The sequence below is a fragment of the Podarcis erhardii genome, assembly GCF_964252035.2.
Source record: "Podarcis erhardii genome assembly, chromosome: 2".
Classification (NCBI taxonomy): domain Eukaryota; kingdom Metazoa; phylum Chordata; class Lepidosauria; order Squamata; family Lacertidae; genus Podarcis; species Podarcis erhardii.
This window is the reverse complement of record NC_138498.1, coordinates 49,974,081-49,994,471: the sequence shown is the minus strand read 5'-3', so window position 1 is coordinate 49,994,471 and position 20,391 is coordinate 49,974,081. Positions and strand designations below refer to the sequence as shown.

General features: G+C 39.7%; 1 protein-coding gene across 4 annotated transcripts in view; it reads right to left on the bottom strand.

Moving 5' to 3' along the window:
- Positions 1 to 20,391, bottom strand: part of DOCK2 (dedicator of cytokinesis 2) — a 249,904-nt gene that overhangs the window by 61,815 nt on the left and 167,698 nt on the right. For all 4 annotated transcript variants that reach the window (XM_081852013.1, XM_081852016.1, XM_081852014.1 and 1 more), the window contains 3 exons: positions 8,246 to 8,324; positions 1,964 to 2,064; positions 1,819 to 1,877 (listed from right to left, as the gene is read on the bottom strand). In XM_081852013.1, the coding sequence (XP_081708139.1) occupies positions 1,819 to 1,877; positions 1,964 to 2,064; positions 8,246 to 8,324 (239 nt within the window). The remainder of the gene's footprint in view (positions 1 to 1,818; positions 1,878 to 1,963; positions 2,065 to 8,245; positions 8,325 to 20,391) is intronic.

Genomic DNA, 20,391 nt, shown 5'->3' with positions numbered 1-20,391 from the left:
AATGTTCTCCTGGCAGTTTACAGTACTAGTAAGTATTTCTTCTGCAGAACAAATAGCAATATTTAGGGGAGGCAACTTTGGTTGGGACAATGATACAAGGAGATATGGCACGGGGTTTTTGTTTTCTAAAATAAACATAAAAATAAATTCTCCCACAGCATAGAGATCCTGATCCCCCTTCTCTCCTCCAGCTGCTTTTAACCTTAAAAAAAACACTGGTGAAAGAAAAATATTTTAAGTGAATACATTTTTTCCTAGAGATAAGCATGCACATCATGTATTGAATATGGCCTTTCCCCTCAATAATAATAAAGCTGTTTTCAAGATGTGCTTTAGTGGCTTTTAAAAACATGTGTGGAACAACAATCCTGTTCTTTTTCATTTCAACTGGATATTAAGCAGCTGTTTTTACAGTTTCTGTTGTTGTTTTTAATCTCAGCAGAAATAGTAATCTGTACCTAAAGCATCTTTTGTTTTAGTACCCTATTAAAAATCAGCTGAAATAAAAGGAGAGACCCATCTGGATGGAAAAATAGTAATAACTATGAGAAACAATAAAAATCCAAAATAATTTTCATTCTCTACATTACATTTTCAAACACACATCTATACCAAAGGAAGAATATTTGAACATTTGATTTCAGTAAGGCTTTTAACAAAGTCCCCCATGATATTATTGAGGCAAAGCTAGTAAAATGTGGGTTGAACGAGCTAACTGTTAGGTGGATTTGTAGCTGGTTGACCGACAAAACCCAAAGAGTTCCTCGTCATCCTGGAAAAAAGTTGACAAGTGAGGTGCCGCAGGGTTCTGTCCTGGGCCCCTTGTTGTTCAAAGTCTTTATAAATGACTTGGATAAAGGAATTGAGGGGGAGCTCATCAAATCTGCAGATGACACAAACCTGGGAGGGGTAGCTAATGCCACAGAAGACAGAATCAGAATTAAAAATGACCTTAACAGATTGGAGAACTGGGCGCAAGCTAACAAAATGAATATAGGCTGGGGGACACCTGGCTTACTAGCAGTACATGTGGAAAGGATCTAGGGGTCTTAGTGGACCACAAGCTTAACATGAGTCAACAGTGTGATGAAGCAGCAAAAAAAGCTAATGCTATTCTAGGCTGCATCAACAGAAGCATAGTGTCCAGATCAAGGGAAGCAATAGTACCACTCTATTCTGCCTTAGTCAGACCACACCTGGAATACTGTGTCCAATTCTGGGCACCACAAGCTGGAATATGTGCAGAGGAGGGCAACCTCGATGATCAGTTTTCTTTTTTCTTGATGATAAATGAGAAGCTGCAGTGCCAGCCTAGGTATTTGCAATCTGCAGACAAAAGATCAAAACATATGCCACTCTCCTTGGACAGGAGTTCTTTTCTTTAATGACAACCAGACATTGGAGTCCGGAATACAGTGTCCGCTGATGCAACTGACACCCCAAGTGGACGAGTTCAATTTGATCTGCCTGAATGTCAGCTTTCTGAAGCTGTCAAAGATACAAAACCTTCCAGGGTCTCCCAATGTGTTTCACTGCAAATGGAATTTCTTCTGTTACCCATCTTTGCAATACTTTCCCCCTTCTCTTTTCCTCTGCATATTCCAATCCCACAACACTTGGTACCTTCACACATTTAGAAGTTATTTTATGCCATACACACACAAACAAACAAACAAACAAAACAAACATATAAATTGCAAAATGGAGCCACTTTAAAACACAAAAATAAACCAATGTAACAACTCATCTGATCTTATTAGAAATGTTCACTCAACACCTATTTGAGGAACATCTGTGTTCCTGACTGCACTTACTTACCAAGTTTGTACCACATGTCACGAATAGCAAACCCAATCAAGCGTCTCATGTCTCCATATCTGTAAGAGAAAACAGAATACACTTAGTCATCATCAAAGCTTTGTTGTGAAAATGAGAAGAAAATATAGCTTTCAAGAAGACTTACTTGCTGACAATCTTTATGCACTTTGCATGGGAGAATTGTTCCAGCTGCAAAGAATCCTGGGTGATAAAAGCCACAGCAAGATGGAAATAGTTGTTCCACAGCTGTAAATTAAGCAGAAGACAGACCCCTGAATAGTTGTAATGGGTTTCACCTAAAATGGGAGGTGATATTAAGCTGTGTGAAACCTAAATAATTTATGAAGGCAACTAGCCGAAGCAGTGCGAGGTTGGAATATTATGCAAAGTTGGAAGCTCTTATTACCTTGCAATTAGAATAAAGGCAAGAGTGTGATTTTTATACCCGTTGGCCTGCATTCCCTCAGTAGCATCAGGAGATTCATATGGGGTTCATTAGCTAATAACAATAAACCACAATTTACAGCAGTGCCTGTGAAATGCTGCATATCCCAAGTTAATCACAACTCCCCAGATCCCAACAACGAATGTAATTATAGTGTGTTATGGGGGCATATGTTAACCATAGCTTTATGAAAACTCCCAGTGTTTCTGATGAACTAAATTTTATCAGAAGAAAAGTAAAATACGGCCAAGAATAATTTCTATTCATGTCAAACTTCTATTCATTCACATGCAGTGAAATCTTTCAAAAAGCTCAGAATTCTGAGGAATAAAAATGGGAGATGAAGATGAATAGATGGGAACTTTTGCCCACTATCTTTCATGAATGAAAAGCAGAAGGATATGTTTTCAAGGAGGTGATGGAAAAGAATTCTCTGCAGAAGGGCCCCTAGTTTATTGTGTCAGTACAGAAATGCCAGTATACGTTGAGTCTTGCAGCAGTGGAAAAGCATTTATTCTTTCCCACAATTGTGATGATTTTTGCATCCCACTGCAAACCCCCCACCCCACCCCAATGCCTCATCTCAGGATGTTCCAAAGGGAGTGACTTGGGGCTGCAGTGAGGAGGAAGAGCCAGGGAAACTGAGCCAACTTCAGGGAAAAGCGGCAAGACAAAAGGTTGAAAAATCTTCATAAACCGTATGACGCATTACGCATAAACCAGAACTCTACTGAATCCATTAATTCATAGCTATGACATCGTCTTTCACTGTGGCATTGAGCAACTACCCTAAGTTCACTTTCAACCTGGTCTGCTAGCAACACCCCTATGCCAGCACACTTCTTTTGCACATAATGATGCAGTAATTACCGGAGGCGAAGGGATCACACTCTTTTTGTACTTTTCCAATCTCTAAAATTAGCATATTTACCTCCCTTGCAATAAATCTCATTTATATTCACATCACAGTTCAATCAGACCCTCAAACAGTATAATCTTTGCAAGTGTCACTCTTCCACCACGATTTATCAAACAAACTTGGAAAAGGAACGAAACATAAACCAAATGGTACTATCAAAAAGTAGGGTCACATAATTTACTACTATAATTTGATAGGAGGCAAACTGATGAAAAACTAATCAGGGTCAGCAACCGAAATATTTATTGAAGAGCGAAGTAGAACTGTTCTTTTTTCACACACTGAAAAATTGTTTCACATACACCTCCCAATCTACCAATTTTATTTTCATTGCTGCAGAGCCCAACTGATGCCTAAATTCATTTTTTGCTATTTCAGTTCTAGCAACTGCAGCCAGAAGGGGGTCAAAACACTTTTGGGGGAATATTTTGCTGCAACAGACAAACATGACTGCAGCTTCTGATACAGCTAGAGTTAACTGTGAGGCAACAAGGAGTGTGAGTGGCATCAGTGTTATCCTAATTGCTCCCTTTGTGTAAGTATCAGAAACTGACCAGGCACAGAAAAGGAATTAGCTTCTGTCTGCTCACAGAAACCCTGCCGCTGAGTCAGCAGATGGGCGCACTGAAGAAACAAAGTAAAACAAAACCCCTTGCCCCTTTTCAGATCCCTGTTCTGCCCCTGCCATGTGACGAAGACAGCAAAATGCCCAGCTTCAGAAGTGTCACTTTGCTTTGACATTTCCACAAGCATTAAATTCACTTGAAAATAAACACTTGCTCACAACAGATACACTTAAAATGTCCACAAACTGAAAGGGAACAAAGAAAATATATTATCACAGTCTGACTGAATATAGTGGAATTCAGTGTTCCTCTTGTAGACAAGGAAAAGAAGTATGGCTGATGAAATGGAATGGAATGGAATGAAAATACAAATAAATTCTGTCATACTTTGAGATTGTATTTCTTCTGTAAGCACTGCTGATGCTATCGCTTTCCAAAAACCAATCTCTAAGAGGGGCATGAGCAGTGGAGGCTGGCCCATTAGGGGAAAGGAGGCGCTTCCCCACAAACCTACAACCCACTCCCTTCTCTGTTTCTTACATTTATATTCAGTACATCACTTCACATTTAGAGACACTCAGGACTCATTTCTGCCCATTGCCTGTGCTGGTCAACTATCTCTGTTCAGCACAGTCAATCACAATCATTCCTATGGTTCCACCCCAGTGTCTAGAGATTAAAAAAAGGGTTTTAAATAATAAATTCTAAAAGGAAGGGATTAGGGATTAGAAGGGGCAGAGGACCAATATGAATCTCCATTTTGATTTTATTTTCCACTTTTCCCAATGGAGTAAATACTAGCCAATCAGCAGTTCCTTAGTAAAAGTGATTGAGGGGTGGGGGAGGTGAGTCCACTCTCTGTGTGTATGTAAGCAAAAGGAGAGAGAAAACAATTGGAACTGTTTGTGTACACACACAGAGAGAGAGAGGAACAGAAAGCAGCCACATGTGTTTTTTGTATTCCAACTCCCATCAGCCTAGCTAACATACCCAATATACTAGGATAATGGGAGTTGTAGTCCAACAACAACATCTGAAGGACCTCAGTTCCCCTCCACATCTTAGAGGTACCTACAGACAGGGAGAGATTCCTTATTTATATATTGACTTAAATTTCTGTCTGTATTTAGCATATATCTCAATCTGAAAGCATGACTAGTGAGTCTTTGGGGTTGGGGCAAGGAGTTAATCATTAAACGTTTCAGTGAGAATTAGGGAAAGTAGGCATTTATTCCACAATCTGAAGCAAAGTTCCCTGATTTGCACCTACTGGGCCAGAGCTTGGATCAGAACCTAGCTAAATAGATTAGGCCACATTCCTATGGACCTTTCTAAAACAGCACTTGCTAGAAAAAATGTCTATAGAAATGCCCTGAAAACAGTCTTATGTTATGATGGGGTGTCTGATTCTTGATAAGTCTGTAAGGGAAAAAAGATGGCTGTCCCCTTGTTATCTTAAGTGACCGCGCCCCCCCCCCCATATAATGCTCCTGTGAAACTAACAGGGACATTGCATAAAAGAAAGATGGCTGCTGCATGGACAGGTGCTGTGCACCCAGGATTCTGCAAAATGAGTCTGACAATTTTGAGAATATACTCATGTATATTACCCTTATACTATTTTTAATGTAATGTACTACTGTTTTTAATGAAATCAGCTATAACCTGTGTGAATGACAGAAGAATGAGTGAATATTTGGAAAGGTGGCTCCGCAAGGGTACTAAAGAAGGATGACATGTTCCAGTGGTTGATGGCTATCTCAAATAAACAGGACTTTGCTTATAGCAAAACATCAGATGAAAGGAACGTAACATTCCTTGGAAGAGGAAATGGCATGTTCCAGGATAGCTGTGCCCACTTGCCTAGAGGCACTTCAATAAGGCTAGATATGACAACTTTTGGGTCACATCACCAGAAATGCAAGTGAATGTTTGCAGTTAAAACTTCAGTCTACTTGTCACGTACCAAGAGACTGAGCCAAGTAACTTTGGTGTGGTGATAGAAACATTTAAACACCATTTTCAGCAATACTCAAAGGAACTATGAAAACCTTCCACCATTGCTCTGCTCCATCTATCCCTCAGTGCTACTAGACTGGTCCACCTGTTAGACAAGGCAACTACTTTTGGTTATTAAACACCTGTAGAGCATTCGTGGATGTGCTGTACTACTGAAAGCACTTGAATAGATGCAATTAATAAATCATTTTTGAAGAGTAGCATCGTTGTCTTGGTCTCTGTGCTTTACCCCCTCTGATCCAGGTTTAGGGCTGGCCCACCCAGGTGGCAGGATCCACAGGGACAGCAGATCTGGCCTGCAAGGAGTGCATTGCTTGCTGTTGCCACAGTGGTTGCAGCACACTCCTTGCAGGCCAGATCTGCCACCTCCTTGGCAGCTCACCACTCTGCAATGCTATCTCTATAGTGGCCTCTAGCCAAATAGGAAGCGCTGCTGGTCTCCTTCCACCACGAGGAAGGAAATGGTTAGGGACTGCACCTTAGGGTCTCCTGGGCTCTGCACCCACCTGGGCCCCTTTCTCCCCTGCAATGACCTTTGATTCCCTTTTCAGTGATTGGGTAAGGTTAATTAGATTCTTCCCTTGTTCCCAATGAAGTGCTTCACTCACCCCTTCTTTCCTGGCAGGGGGAGGGGGCACTATTTTGTGGTTTGCCTCAGTCCTAAAAGTAAGAACTTGTCAAGAATGTATAACTTGCTGTTGAAATGGAACACTCAGGATGAAACGGTAAAATCAGCTATGATTAAATGGGCACAAGATGTTGGACATAATATTATGATGGCTGACTGGGAACAGTTATGGACCACAGGTATGAAATTTACGGCATGTAATGCCTTAAGAGAGAATATAATGAAAATGATTTACAGGTGGTACATGACACCAGTCAAGCTTGCAAAAATTTATCATTTGCCCAATAATAAATGTTGGAAATGCAAAGAGACCGAAGGCACATTCTTTCACCTTTGGTGGACATGCCCAAGGATTAAGACTTTCTGGGAAATGATTTATAATGAAATGAAAAAGGTATTTAAATATACTTTTTTGAAGAAACCAGAGGCCTTTCTCCTGGGCATGGTCAGCCACTTGGTGCCAAAGAAGGATAGAACTTTCTTTATGTATGCTACAACAGCAGCAAGAATACTTATTGCAAAGTATTGGAAGACACAAGATCTACCCACCCGGGAAGAATGGCAGATGAAGGTGATGAACTACATGGAACTGGCGGAAATGACTGGCAGAATCCGAGACCAGGGAGAAGATTGGAAGAATATTGGAAGAAGATTGGAAGAAATTTAAAGATTATTTACAGAAATATTGTAAAATTAAGGAATGTTAGAAAGATGTTGGAATGAAGTTACATGGCTTTAGCAGAAATGTTATAAAGAATTAAGTATAATAGATTGTAATTGGATTAAAGGAAAAAATAATATTAGAATTTGTTAAGTTAAATGATAGGACAGAAGTTTGAGGAAGATGGAAAGGATTTGCTGAAACAATTAATCGAAGTGGAATACAAAAAAAGGGAGGTGTGAGGAGGTCGCTGAAACAAGTAAAAGAATGTTAATAACATTGAAAGTATAGGTTGTGTTTCTTTTTTCTTTTTTTAATTGCTTTTGTTTTATTTTTGTTATGTATATGTAATATTTTTGTATTGTATTGTATGGTTTTGTTATGTTTAATTCTTTTTCCTTTTCCTTTCTGTAACTTTCAAAACTTTAATAAATATCTTTTTTAAAAAAATATTTTGTGGTTTGCCTCAGGTGTCAAAATGCCTTGGTCCTGCCGTGCCTGGGTTGCATTCATGACAAAGACATAGCACATCGTAACAGATTACTACTTCCAATGCATTTTAGACACATTTCCCAACAAACATGGCAACCACCATGCTTTCTACTTGCCCCAAGTAGCTTGGAGCAAAGAAAGAAGAAAGGAAGGAGCACTTGGACCACCTCCTTAGGTATGGGGGCCACATGCCAATGGTTGATGGGGCCAGAAGCCAAAGTGGCAAAGCAACAAATGTGACTGTTTTCTTTGCAAAGGAAACTACATTCCAGCCAAAACTAGCAGGTGTACACACACACTCAAAAGCACCTGGAGAGTGTGAAACAAGGCCTGTGAGGGGTGTGACCTGCATGTGTGTGGTCAGAAGATAATTCCAAGGGTCAAACTGAGGGTCTTGGAGGGCTGCATTTGGCCCCCAAGTCTGAGGTTCCCTATCCTTGCCTTAGATGTTTGGAGTGTTCATGATCATAACTTTCAACATATAAGTGTATCAGACTAAGAACATTACAGGAGTAAAAATATCAGTACCAGCTCACAGAGCGATCATTTCCCGCATTGACTTTTATCTTCCAGATATGCTGTGATAGAATATTGATAGAGAATATTTGCTACTGAAATAAATAAGTAATGGAAAAACATTCGTTCAGTTCTTGGTTTTGTTAAAGGATAATATAAAAGAAATAAGACAGGTACTTACTTGTTCTTCAAAATTCATGTTTTCCAAAAACTTCTGGTTCATAGTCTCAGAAAATTTGTTGATAGCTCTCAGAAACACCCTAAAGAAATAATTTAGTTGAAATTTACAATGGAATTTTATCATCTTAGCTAGTATTAAAGCACAACTAAAGTATGAATGATACACCCATAGAATACAAATTGCTTGCAACAGCATATAATTAATAGTATATTACACACAGGGAAAGCATTTCTTTGAATTTCTGGTATGCAATATGTTCTAATTAGTACTTGCCACAGAAGAAAAGACCCTGTCTTTTTGGTCTGCTGCACAATTACAGTTTGTTCTTGTGAATACAGCATAGTAAATTTTTCACATTCAAGTTGCTTCTTCAGACTTAGCTGTACACAATTAAAAGAGGGAAAGGGTTTCTAACTGATCAGCCAGGCAGAAATATTAACTTCTTTAATTATTTAGATTGACTCTTAGCTTATTAGAAATAGCCTCCTACATAATGCCCAGCAATGTGAAATATGAAATTACCCTATTTATTTACCACTTTCTGACTGGCTATACATGATGTCATTTCAATCAACACAACCAATTTTTGGTGCAAAAAATTCATGCAACTACTGCTTTTAGTAATTAAACAGAAAGACAGACTAATATGTCTTTCCTGAAAAAAACACATGATGGCTTATTAATACAAAATATTTCAACACCCATTCCCTCTTATTAATAGCGAGACTATGGCTTCTGATACCTCCCCGTTTCTGAAAACAGATCCCCACTTAACACTGCTTAATATGTTACTCCTGGAACTTGGGTAAGGAGAATTGGGAGGGCTAGAATTTGTAGAAAGAAAACAATTGGGAGGGCTTGTTGCATGCACAAAATTGTTCTTTGGATCTCAGCAACACTTTAAGTAAAGAGAACACGATTCAATTCATTAACATTTGCAGACATTAGTCACTAAATTATCCTCTCTCTGGTGGTTTTTGTAAAATGTATACACACGCACACAGGGATAGCAACTGGTACACTTATTAGCACCCCATGACAAGCATTCCTTGTAATGCATGCTTTTTATTATGATAAAACTGATCAAATAACTGCACAATATTGTTTTGTGTTAATGCATGTGTATTGCCTTGATCATTCTGCTGTGCTATACAAAGTTGTATGAAACCATTTAACAGTTGATAAGGTTGGCTTTATGTGAATTAATTCTGGGTTTCTAACTGCCATTTAGCAGTACAACAGAAGCATCCTATGCTCATGCTTTTACTCATGGTTAAACAAACCAAAAGATTAATTGCGGAAGAAACAACATAATGCTAAAAATGTGGGAAAGTGAGAGATAATCAAATATCTGGCTACAAGTGTGCACCGTTTGACTGTGCCTTGGCAATACTATCTGACTTACATTTAAAGAGATACAATAGAGGGAACAAACTTTTCGTACTTGCAGGTATGCAACCTTTCCAAAGTAAAAAGAGAGTTTTGCAAGTTTCCACACACACTTCTTATCTGAGCTAGTTAAGGTATTGTCACTAAGGCTTGTAATATAATGTATGAGCAAGGCCTGTTTTACTTCTGGATCTATCAGTGTTCTCTGCTGCTTATAACATTGCCTTGCGCAATTGCAGTCATACATATGGCTAGTTAGATGTTGCGGCTTCCCATGTGTAATGTAAACCACATTTCTTAGCCAGCTCAATCTCTTTTAAAAGTGGGGAAAAATTAAACTTGAAAATTTACATGTATACAAAGATAAAATGACCAGTTTGTTTAATGAACTTGTCTTTTCAGAGGTTTTCTACTACTTCAGCACCAGTCCAATCAAATACTGTAGCAATAGGTTGACCCAAATATTCACCCACCAAATGTTCTGTTAAAATATATCCGCACCTCAGTAGAAGGGAAGGTATCTAAGATCTATGGGGGGGTGTATAAAAAATATTTCCCTACCCTAATACTTGTGCTATTTTGAGGGGGACATGGGACACGCCTCAGAGCTTAGATCTGGCCTAACTGAAATCCACCCTAATCATCACATATAGAACCTAAAATGGCAGCCACAAACTGCCAACAGTTTGGATTCAGAGCATACAAGACCTACTGCTACAGATCATGTAAGTAACCAGTATGACAGGAAACGGATTGGTGTGGACATTTTCTTGTTCCTCTGTATGCAAAATACAGTGAAGATGAGATACCTTGAAAAGCACAGAGATAATTGCAAGAATGGAAAAATGTCAAATTTGCTATGTGAACGACAGACGCAGTTTGACAATAGTGTGACAATCTACCAATTCACAAAGAGAACACGTTGCAAGATGGAATTGAACACAAGATATGACAACCCATTATGAATGTGAAAATTTTCAGAGGCACAGATGTTTGATGTATGAACCTTGGCAAGACTTGTCATGTAGCCATCAGAGTGATGAAGTGATTTAATTTGAATGGACTGTTTTCTGGTAGGGCAAAATGCTTCCTTGCAAAATTCCTAATGTTGTATCTTCTATGGCAAAGTGAATAGGCTCTCACTTCAATATTTCTTTTGAAAGAACTGCAGCAGTTTGTTTTTTTACTATTCTATTCTAACTGCACTCTAAATCCATTCTGTCCTGCCTCTCCAATAATTTGCTTCTTCCCATCTCATCTTCTAATGTTTTAGGACTGCTGTTGGTCTAATTTTATATTTTACCTTCTACAAACCAGTAATTGTGTTTTAATTTAGAGTATTCCTTGAGTGCCTAGTATTTTTTTAATTCACCTGCAGGAAAACTTAATGCAGATGTAAGTTTAGGCTGCAATCCAAAGAAACATATAGGTATTTCCTTTTCAGGCTTGAGGCATCAATGTTTCCAAAGTCCTCTGTAATCTATTCAGTTTTTCTTTTAAAGCAACGAGATTTGGGCAAAACATATTTTCAAAAAAGTAAAGCTCAAAACTTAATGAAAATCATACTAGATTTTTTTGCTAGTATATAAGATTCTCATTGATAGGAAGATTTTGAAACAGGTACTTCAAGACAAATGATCCTCTACCTGAATCCCAAGAAGGAGCAGTCTCTTGAGGATACTGTACAAGTTGCTCTCTCACGAAAGCTTAATTTTGCATTCAGACTAGAGTTACAGTCTTTAGTCATACAATTAGAACTTTAAACCACCTGTCAAAACTTTGGCTCAGTACAGTAAATCTAATATATTTGCTTTTGCAACAAAGGAAATGCTCCAATGAGAGCAGCAAGTGCTAAGATAAGGCAGACGAGAAAGGAAGAATTAGGCTGATCCCTGCAATTCCTACATCAAGGCTCATTCATACATTTACATGAGGACATGGCATCGTGATGTATCATGATCAGGTCTGTTTTTGATGTATTAGTTAGTTACCTGGTTAATTCAACCCATACTCATGCCCATGTTGAAGGAAACTGATAGAGTTCTTAATCCTAGCATATGTTTGTTGCCTAGCAGTCTGGATATCAGCTGAATTATTCATATGAGCAATACATTTATTTATTTAACCAAAGTTGATTAGGAAGTATACAAAGGTATACGAACTGAAAAAATGTTGCGTACTTGTGGTCAGTTACTGATTCTGGATAAAAGCACACAGTCTGAGAGTGCTATAGGGTCTGCACTAGCTCTCTTCAGCAATGGTCTTGCAAAAGGAGACCCTTTTTAGAGCCCAAAAGCAAGATATAAATATATTCAGCGCAGTAGTTTTTTAACCTCTTTCTTTGAACTGTTCACCCCCATGGCATATCACAAAACTGATTTGAAACTCCCCTCAGTATCAAAAGCCATTTACCATGCTACATGGAGGAGCATGCTGTTTCAAGAAATATAAGCCAAACCTTCCCCTGGACTTGCAGAACTTCTTTCATGATTCTTTGGATCCTGGCCCAGATTTTCAGCATGTAACAAATCAAAGAACTCCCTATAGTACTCCTGGGCTTTACATACTACTTTATAAAAGGAGAACATAACTGATTATATATAAAGAGCAGATGACAAATGCTTTCTGTGAATTGTACTATTTGTCCTCCATTCCTCTCCTGAAATATGAAAGTGTATTACATATTTGTTTTCCTTCGGGCAAAGCATCCACTGTGATAAGAGCATAAAGGATTACAAGCCAATACAAATGCGTTTCACTTTCATCTTCCCTGAGCTTTGTTGAGATACAGCAAATGCAAGAGGATGTTGCCTTTACACTTGACTCTACTATTGAAAAAATATTGAAAGAGATAAAGAAAGTGCTGTGCTTGCAGTGCTAACTTTAATTTTTCACCTTGAGGCAGCAAGAGAGAGAGAGAGAGAGAGGGAGGGAGGGAGAGAGACTGGCCGCATGAGAGTGCATTGTGCATAGGAGGCAATAAGCTTACTACCTCAAAGCAACTATTAGAATAGTACGAAACGGGTTTATAGTGAATCAGCAAATTCTCCCTCAAAGTCAGATGCATAATAGCTTTAAGTATTGTCTTCCTGATGCTGCGTCTTTGAAAATGAAGGTCTCATTCAGAAATGAAACCGGAATACAGTGGTGCCCCGCAAGACGAATGCCTCGCAAGACGAAAAACCCGCTAGACGAAAGGGTTTTCCGTTTTTCGAGGCGCTTTGCAAGACGAATTTCCCTATGGGCTTGCTTTGCAAGACGAAAACGTCTTGCGAGTCTTGCGATTTTTTTCGCTCCCCCCCCTTTTCTAAGCCGCTAAGCCGCTAATAGCTGCTTAGCCGCTAATAGCCGCTTAGCTGCTAATAGCCGCTAAGCCGCTAATAGCGCTAAGCCGCTAATAGGGTTGCTTCGCAAGACGAAAAAACCGCAAGACGAAGAGACTCGCGGAACGGATTCTTTTCGTCTTGCGAGGCACCACTGTATATATATATATAGAGAGAGAGAGGGAACAGTCTTTGGGGTTTACAGATTACTTCTAAATAATCTAAGGACTGGGTGTGCAGCTCATATACACAACTGCATTGTGCAGATGGAATAAGAAACTTCAGTCACACATTTATATATTGCTTGAGTTAAAAGGGTTGCTTCATACTTCTCATTTTATTAGTTAGTGGTCATCTACATGCAGAAAGTATGATGTAAACAGTCATGTGTAAAATGCAGTGCAAGGCCTCTTTGGAATAACTGTAACTGAATGAGCTGGAAAAGTGTTTATTGAGTAGAAGCTCAAAAGAGGTCAAAGACTGAAGTTCCTCACTAATCTCATACTTGTTGAGCAGCTTATAGATGAAGTGAACATACTCTCTGGTGAGTCTTGGTGACTCAGCTGGTCAGTTGTGACATTCATATCTCCCCTGAGATGTTCTGCTTGCTGTCTGTGATAATGCATGGCTTTCTATCCAGCTAAGGAGAGGTTCTGATTCTGCAGCGGATTATAAACAAGTCTCTCCTTGGCAAGTGATATAAACTTCCATTGTGATACTATGCACTCTGACAAGCACAATAGTTTTTCTCAGCTTGCGATGCAGAAGAATTTAGTGCCATGTTGCCTGCCCAGAGTCTAAGATACTTGGTGCCTTGGATAATTGTATAATAATAATAATAATAATAATAATAATAATAATAATAATAATAATAATAAATGTGTATACTTGTAAATCTCAGGGTGGTTCACAGCATAGAAGCTATCTGCCAAACCTTACTTCTCCTTGGTATTAAGAACCAGGCAGACACATGTTTATAGTAACTTGTATCCTGATTATTTCATATGAAAGATTAGTCAAGTTGTATAATTGTATCTGTTATGACCCCAAACCATGGGACTTCATTGTACATGGTAGAATATTCTGATAAATATTAAACTCAGGTCACTTCTGTGAGGGAGTTCTATCTGTATTGTATTTGGAGTTTCCCAGCCATGGAACATAGCCCTGCTACCACCCTTAGATTCAGAGAATGTGTCCCCTGTAGTGGCATACTGAACATGCTTGCATGTTATTTACTTGCATGCACAAACTGGCACTCTATAAATATTGAACAGCAGGTACATCATTTGGGGGGGCATTTTACAGATCACTTAACATTAGCATGATCTAAGTTAGCAACTACAAATAGGTAAAGGGTAAAGGGACCGCTGACCATTAGGTCCAGTCGTGGCCAACTCTGGGGTTGCGGCGCTCTTCTCGCTTTATTGGCCAAGGGAGCCAGCGTACAGGTTCCGGGTCATGTGACCAGCATGATTAAACTGCTTCTGGCGAACCACAGCTGCGCACGGAAACGCCGTTTACCTTCCCGCCGGAGCGGTACCTATTTATCTACTTGCACTTTGACGTGCTTTTGAACTGCTAGGTTGGCAGGAGCAGGGACCGAGCAACGGGAGCTCACCCCGTCACAGGGATTCAAATATGTAGAGGTATAATAACTCTTTGCCCCGAAGGAAGCAGCACATCATATAATAATGATTTTGATACAGTGTGTCTGTTTCTTTGGATTTTCATGAATTTATACAACACATTTTCATGATGAAATAAATCCAACTAACAATAAGTTTTTTAAGGTATGCATTTTGCTTGACACACACACACACACACACACACACACACACTTAACTATTGTCAACAAAATTAGCTTTCTTGATAAATCAGTTTTATATTATGCTAAACATCTTCCTTTTTCCAAAACAAATTTACCATCCTCATCATGGAAATGCTGTTCTACTATCAATTTTTATTTAACTTTAATGCCTACTTCTCTGCACAGTTTCAAGTATTTTATGAGTGATAAAATTCCAACAAGGTCTGCATTCTATGTGTCTGTTTTAAAAAACAGCAACAGAAGTTCTGTGAATGCACAACTAGGTCTAAAGCCTTCTCCAGCTAAAACAGGGTAAAATTAACTGGAGACTAAATGTAGCATGGTAGACAAAAGTATAATGTAGTACGAACATTGCTACAACCATCAACTCTACAGAAAAGCATTGCCATTTATTAACTGCAAAAGTACTTTATCACATAACAGCTTTAAAGGTGGGCCCCAAAGATCCAACTAAAAGGAGCAGCGTATATGTAGGAGGTAAAACATTGAACCCTTTGGAACAGATATTAATACCCTTGACTCTGCCAACTTCTGATTAGTGTTGTCACTGCCTCCAGGCTTAATTAGACGATAGCAGGAAAGACTTTGTAGATTTTGTTACCTGAGGCTTCATAAACTGTTTGCCCCTATGAAATAAGTGCACATATGTTCCTGCACATAGATACTCTCCTCCCCCGCTAATCAGTTGTCATGATCATCTCCCATGCTGTGAGTACATGATATTTTCTGATGTTACATTTGGACCTGATCAGGCAAAGCTGTTTTAGCTCCTTTGGTTGCATTTAGTTTAGGATTGCTGCCTCTTGGGGGGGGGGTTGCCTGCAATATGGGTCTGACTGCTAAAGATACAGAAATGGCTGATTAAGGGAGATGACTGATAAGTAAAGTGTTTTCCTCTCCCCTTGGAGCCCTCTTCTGCCATCTCACCCCAGGCTTGTATTTGCCTGGGTAAGGGACAGAGGGAGCAAATAGGGGAAAAGACTGAGGAAAGTGGCAGATCCCCCCTGCCCCAGTTCCCTTCTACTTGCCTCTTGCCCCCTTCATGACTTGTGTGTTCACTCTTCTCTTCTTGTAAGAAAATCAGTCAGCCCAATCTTTGGATGAGCTGAGTGACAGCAGAGGAGCAAGAAGTGATGGGGCAAGAAAACACTGCCCAAACAAATCCATTTCCTTTCCCATCCATGCCTTTCTTTCTCCACTGAGGGTAGACACAGCTTAAGAGCATAAGCCTTGCTGAAAAAGACCACAGAGTCCAGAATTCTGTTTGTAACAGTGGTCAATCAGATGCTTCTGGGAACCTTACAAACAAGACATGAAGACAACAGCCTTCACTGTTGCTTGAGCCTAATGTCTGGTATATGGAGGTGTACCACCTCTTAACTTGTTTAGCTATCAGTTAGCCCTATTATATTATACCCCTATTGTCTATAAGTTTATCTAACCAATGGGTTGCTGTCATGGTCCTGTGGATGCCCACATGACCAAAAAGACCTTCTGCTGGTGTCCAAAGGGTCGCATCCTGCCTGCTGAAATTAGGCTTGAAAGCATTATTCAGCAAATAAAATGTTTTTTAAAGCTTAACTTCATACCCTCTAATACTCTGAAGCCCCAAACCAGGACACCATCGTCCCATTATTTTATTATATTTTTTGCGAGAGCACAGCAGTCAATTTGATTGCTCTGATCTCATGCTATGGTCCCCCTCCCCAAAAGTGTCTTTTTCCGAGCGGGAAATCACCCTGTGAAATCGTGAGATCATGGCAACCAAAATGGTCACCATGTTCTCATGATAAGAAGCGGGATGTCCCAGTTTTTCCGGGACACTTGCGGGGTATGTAATCGCAGTGGGAGCAATTTCAGTGGGGGTGCTGCATGGGAGGACAGAGTGGTGCCATGAGCAGTTTTCTGGTTTGCAAACATGCCCACAGACCCAATAAAGGTTGGCAACCTGTGATTTATCCATTTGGAACATAAGGATAACCTTGCTAGATCGGGTGAATTGCTCAACTAGTGCACCATCCTGTCCTGTGAGAATCATGCAAGGTTATTTTTGTAACTATTGTTTCAATGTTTTGTTTCATGTTACTTTATGGCTGAAAAGAGCAAGCTCAAAATATTTAAAATAAATGATTTTTATTTTATTTCATGCTGGTTCAGATTTTCAAGATACCAAACCATGGTTTGATTTTACATCTCAGCTGGGCCAAAGTGTGTTTAAACCTCGCCCTTGCAGGGGGGGGGCATGGAGGGAGGGAGTGGTAGATTTTATCAAACACTGACTGCCAACACTGCGCCATCTTGAAACACATAATGCTGCTCTTAGTTACTGGCACTATCAGGCTGTAAATTCAAAGTGTTCCCCATTCCCTCCTCAATACACTGCATTTTGTTTTTAGATTTGTGTGCGCTGCAGGAAACTCGTAACATAAACTGCTTACTATTGTCCATACAGCAGAAAAATAAAAGCACAAAAACCACAGGGGACATATGGTGAAGCCATTAGGCTTTTGCAAACAACCACCGCTACCCACTGCATTAAAGGTTGTTATATACATTGGCATATAGTTTAGAAATGGAGTCTTTCAATTAAAGAAATGAAAAAGGAAACATTCTTGTTAGAACGATGCATCCCACAAAACATCTGCTACTTTTTGGGATCCATATGTGCTGAGTTATTATCCTTACAGGAAATATGTTAGAATGCAGCCTACACATACACACGCCCTAGGTAACTTTCTTAGTCTATCAGAAAATAATAATAATCTAAGACTCAGTCAATTTTTTTTAAAAAAAAGAATTGCCCAACACATTGTTGAAAATGTTCTTTTTTAAAAGCTTCTCCAGGACAGTTGGATTTCTGTACTCCCCTGGAGATTAGTCTCCCCAGCTTTGCCACCCATGAATTCTGGGCACCACTGTGGACCATGTTTTAATACTGTTAGTCATATTGTAATGTTTTGAAGGAAGCAGTAGACTTGGCCCCTGGTCCTTCCAGCTCTCCTTTCTTAGCTCATTGCCCGTTTCATCTATTAATATGTAGTAACAATAGATTTTCATTCAACTGAAATTTCTTGGAACTTTCTGAGGAGTGTTGGAGAATTTCAACTTCTCCCCCTGACCCCTGAGCAAGATCTGCCTGCACCATCCCTAAATAATGTAGTGAATAATGGGAGGCCATTTTTACTCATACTGTCTCCCCTCCCAACCCTCCCCCCCACCCCACTGCTGCACAAAGCCATTAAGCCTAGTACCATATTAGGACCAACAAAACAATCACAAATAGTAAGCAAGTTTTTGAAGACTACAGAATTCTTCAGGATGGATTTATATATATTAATAATTGGGGAGGGGCAGGAAGGAAAAGAATAAACACTGGGCAAGTTGTTGAAGCCTCAAAGAGTTGTCTCTAATGTAGCTGTTCAGCTAGCACAGATTTCTGCTTATTTATTTAAATTTCTGCTTCTGCAACGGAACTTTCCCCTACTCTTCCATGCACACACACCCCATATTCTCCATAGGCCTGGAAGACCCTTCAGAGCAGATTTTGAGGCTGTGCAGGAAGACGAAAGGAAGGGGAAGCCCAACAGAATCCTGAAGGCACAGTGTTGGAGACAACCCATAGTGAATAGTTTGCAAAAGTTTGAAGATGTAATGTGAAAAGTATCAGAAAGACTAACAGGACAGTCATATACATGTTCGCTCTGAATTCCATTTCATTGACTTTCCATTGAGCATAACCCCACACTCAACTACCTTGAACCTGGTGGGACTCATTTTAGAATATACATGTATAAGATTACACCATTAACTAAATTAGACAGATTTGGGTTTCTGTTTAGCACTGCAAGGACAACAAACAATAACAACTATTCCACCATTTTTGAAAATATAAAACCTAACACTTACTCAGAGTTAATCTTCTTCCTTCCCCAGTAAGTACAAAACAAAATGCCATTTGATGTGGGGTAGTGTCACCTTTTGAGTGTGAGAAGCTCAACTTGGGCCTCCATCGTAGATATTTAAATGCACAGGGTGGATTACAGCTGCTGATCTTGGGCTTGAAGAGGGCCTTCTGATTCAACAGAAGCATCTGCTATTGTAAGTAGGAGGGGATTTTTTTTTGTCAGTTCACCTTCCCTCTACAATTCCCAGTCCCCCATCCCCAAATCAGCTCCAGAGAGTCAGAAAAGGACCCTCCACAACAGTGCAGAAGGTAGCTTTGGAGGATTACAGAAATAAGGGGAAAATTATAAAAATGGCCTCCCCTCCTCTTCTGCTATAGCAGAGATCTCCGGATCCAAAGTCTTTCTACATGCATAACTGTATCAATTGTATTCCACCCATAAGGACAGCAAAGATTCTGGTGGTGTTGTGTTTTTTGTTTTTTTGTTTTGCTGCAAACTTTTAGCAATAAAGGACCCTAGGCATATTGCAATAGGGTGGCAATGCGGACAGAAAGTGTAATCTCACACATGAATTGCTAATGTCAGGAACTGATGCAATGTAAATATAAGGCAATCCCATAGGGGAATGATGCAAGCTGAAATCAATGTGTTGTCATTGCTCTGTAGAATTAAAAATACTGTTGTACTCATGAATAATGCAGATGCTGACATGTTCTTGCTGTGCAGAACAATTTAGATGTGAGAAGTCTTCAGATACAAAGGACTGTGAAAGTTGTGCTAGTATTAAAAAGCCATTATTTAGATTAACAACCTGTACAGTCAAATACTCCAAATGGTGACAAGCATCAAAGTGCAGAAGAAATTTCTACACAAAACTCCTCTTGTTACAGCCAAAACCTCTTCTTCTTTTTTTGCAGAATGAGACAAGTGGGTAATACTTGCTGCCTACAGAATTTCTCACGCAAAACTAATTGGGGATTGATTTGTAAACAGGAACATAGCCAATATGCATATAGTCCTGCTTGAATCCCTGATGATTAGACCAGCAGCTTTTTTGAACTTCAGAAGAGATGAATCAGGGATGGAGAATGTTATCGGCCCAACAAGCAAGATACCTAACTGTCCCCACCCCTGCAGGCCAATGTTGACAGGTGTGTTTATCTGCTAAAAATGGGCCATAAGTGGATCAGTTTGAGAATTTCCTTTGGGGGGGGCTACATTCCCCTACTAGCTATTGTTTATGCGTGGGGAAATGGAGTTTATAGTCTATTTATAAAGATCCTGGATTAGCTGTCAGTGTCCAGGTAAGCAGGGCAGAAGAAATAATCAATAGTGCAGACAGGGGGAATCATTAATGACATATGGGGAAACATCCTCCCCCAATTCCTGGGCATGTAAGCTAGCACATTATTACTCCACAGCCAAGAACTTGCCAAAGTGAGCCTTGGGTAAATTATACCCAGCTTATGTACCTGGGCTCTGCTGTCCAGAATTTTCCTTGAGTCTCTTTCCCCCTGGGAAGGGTAGAGAAAACCTGCCCCCACCAAAGGCAGGAACAGGGTTTTCTGGTACAGTACCTGCCCCCAGTAAGGCAGTGTTTTACTTTTGGGGGAAATGCTGGATGTCTATTAGGTAAATCTCTAACTGATGGGCATATGCATCTTGAATCTCTCTGATGAACAATGCCAGCTACAAGCT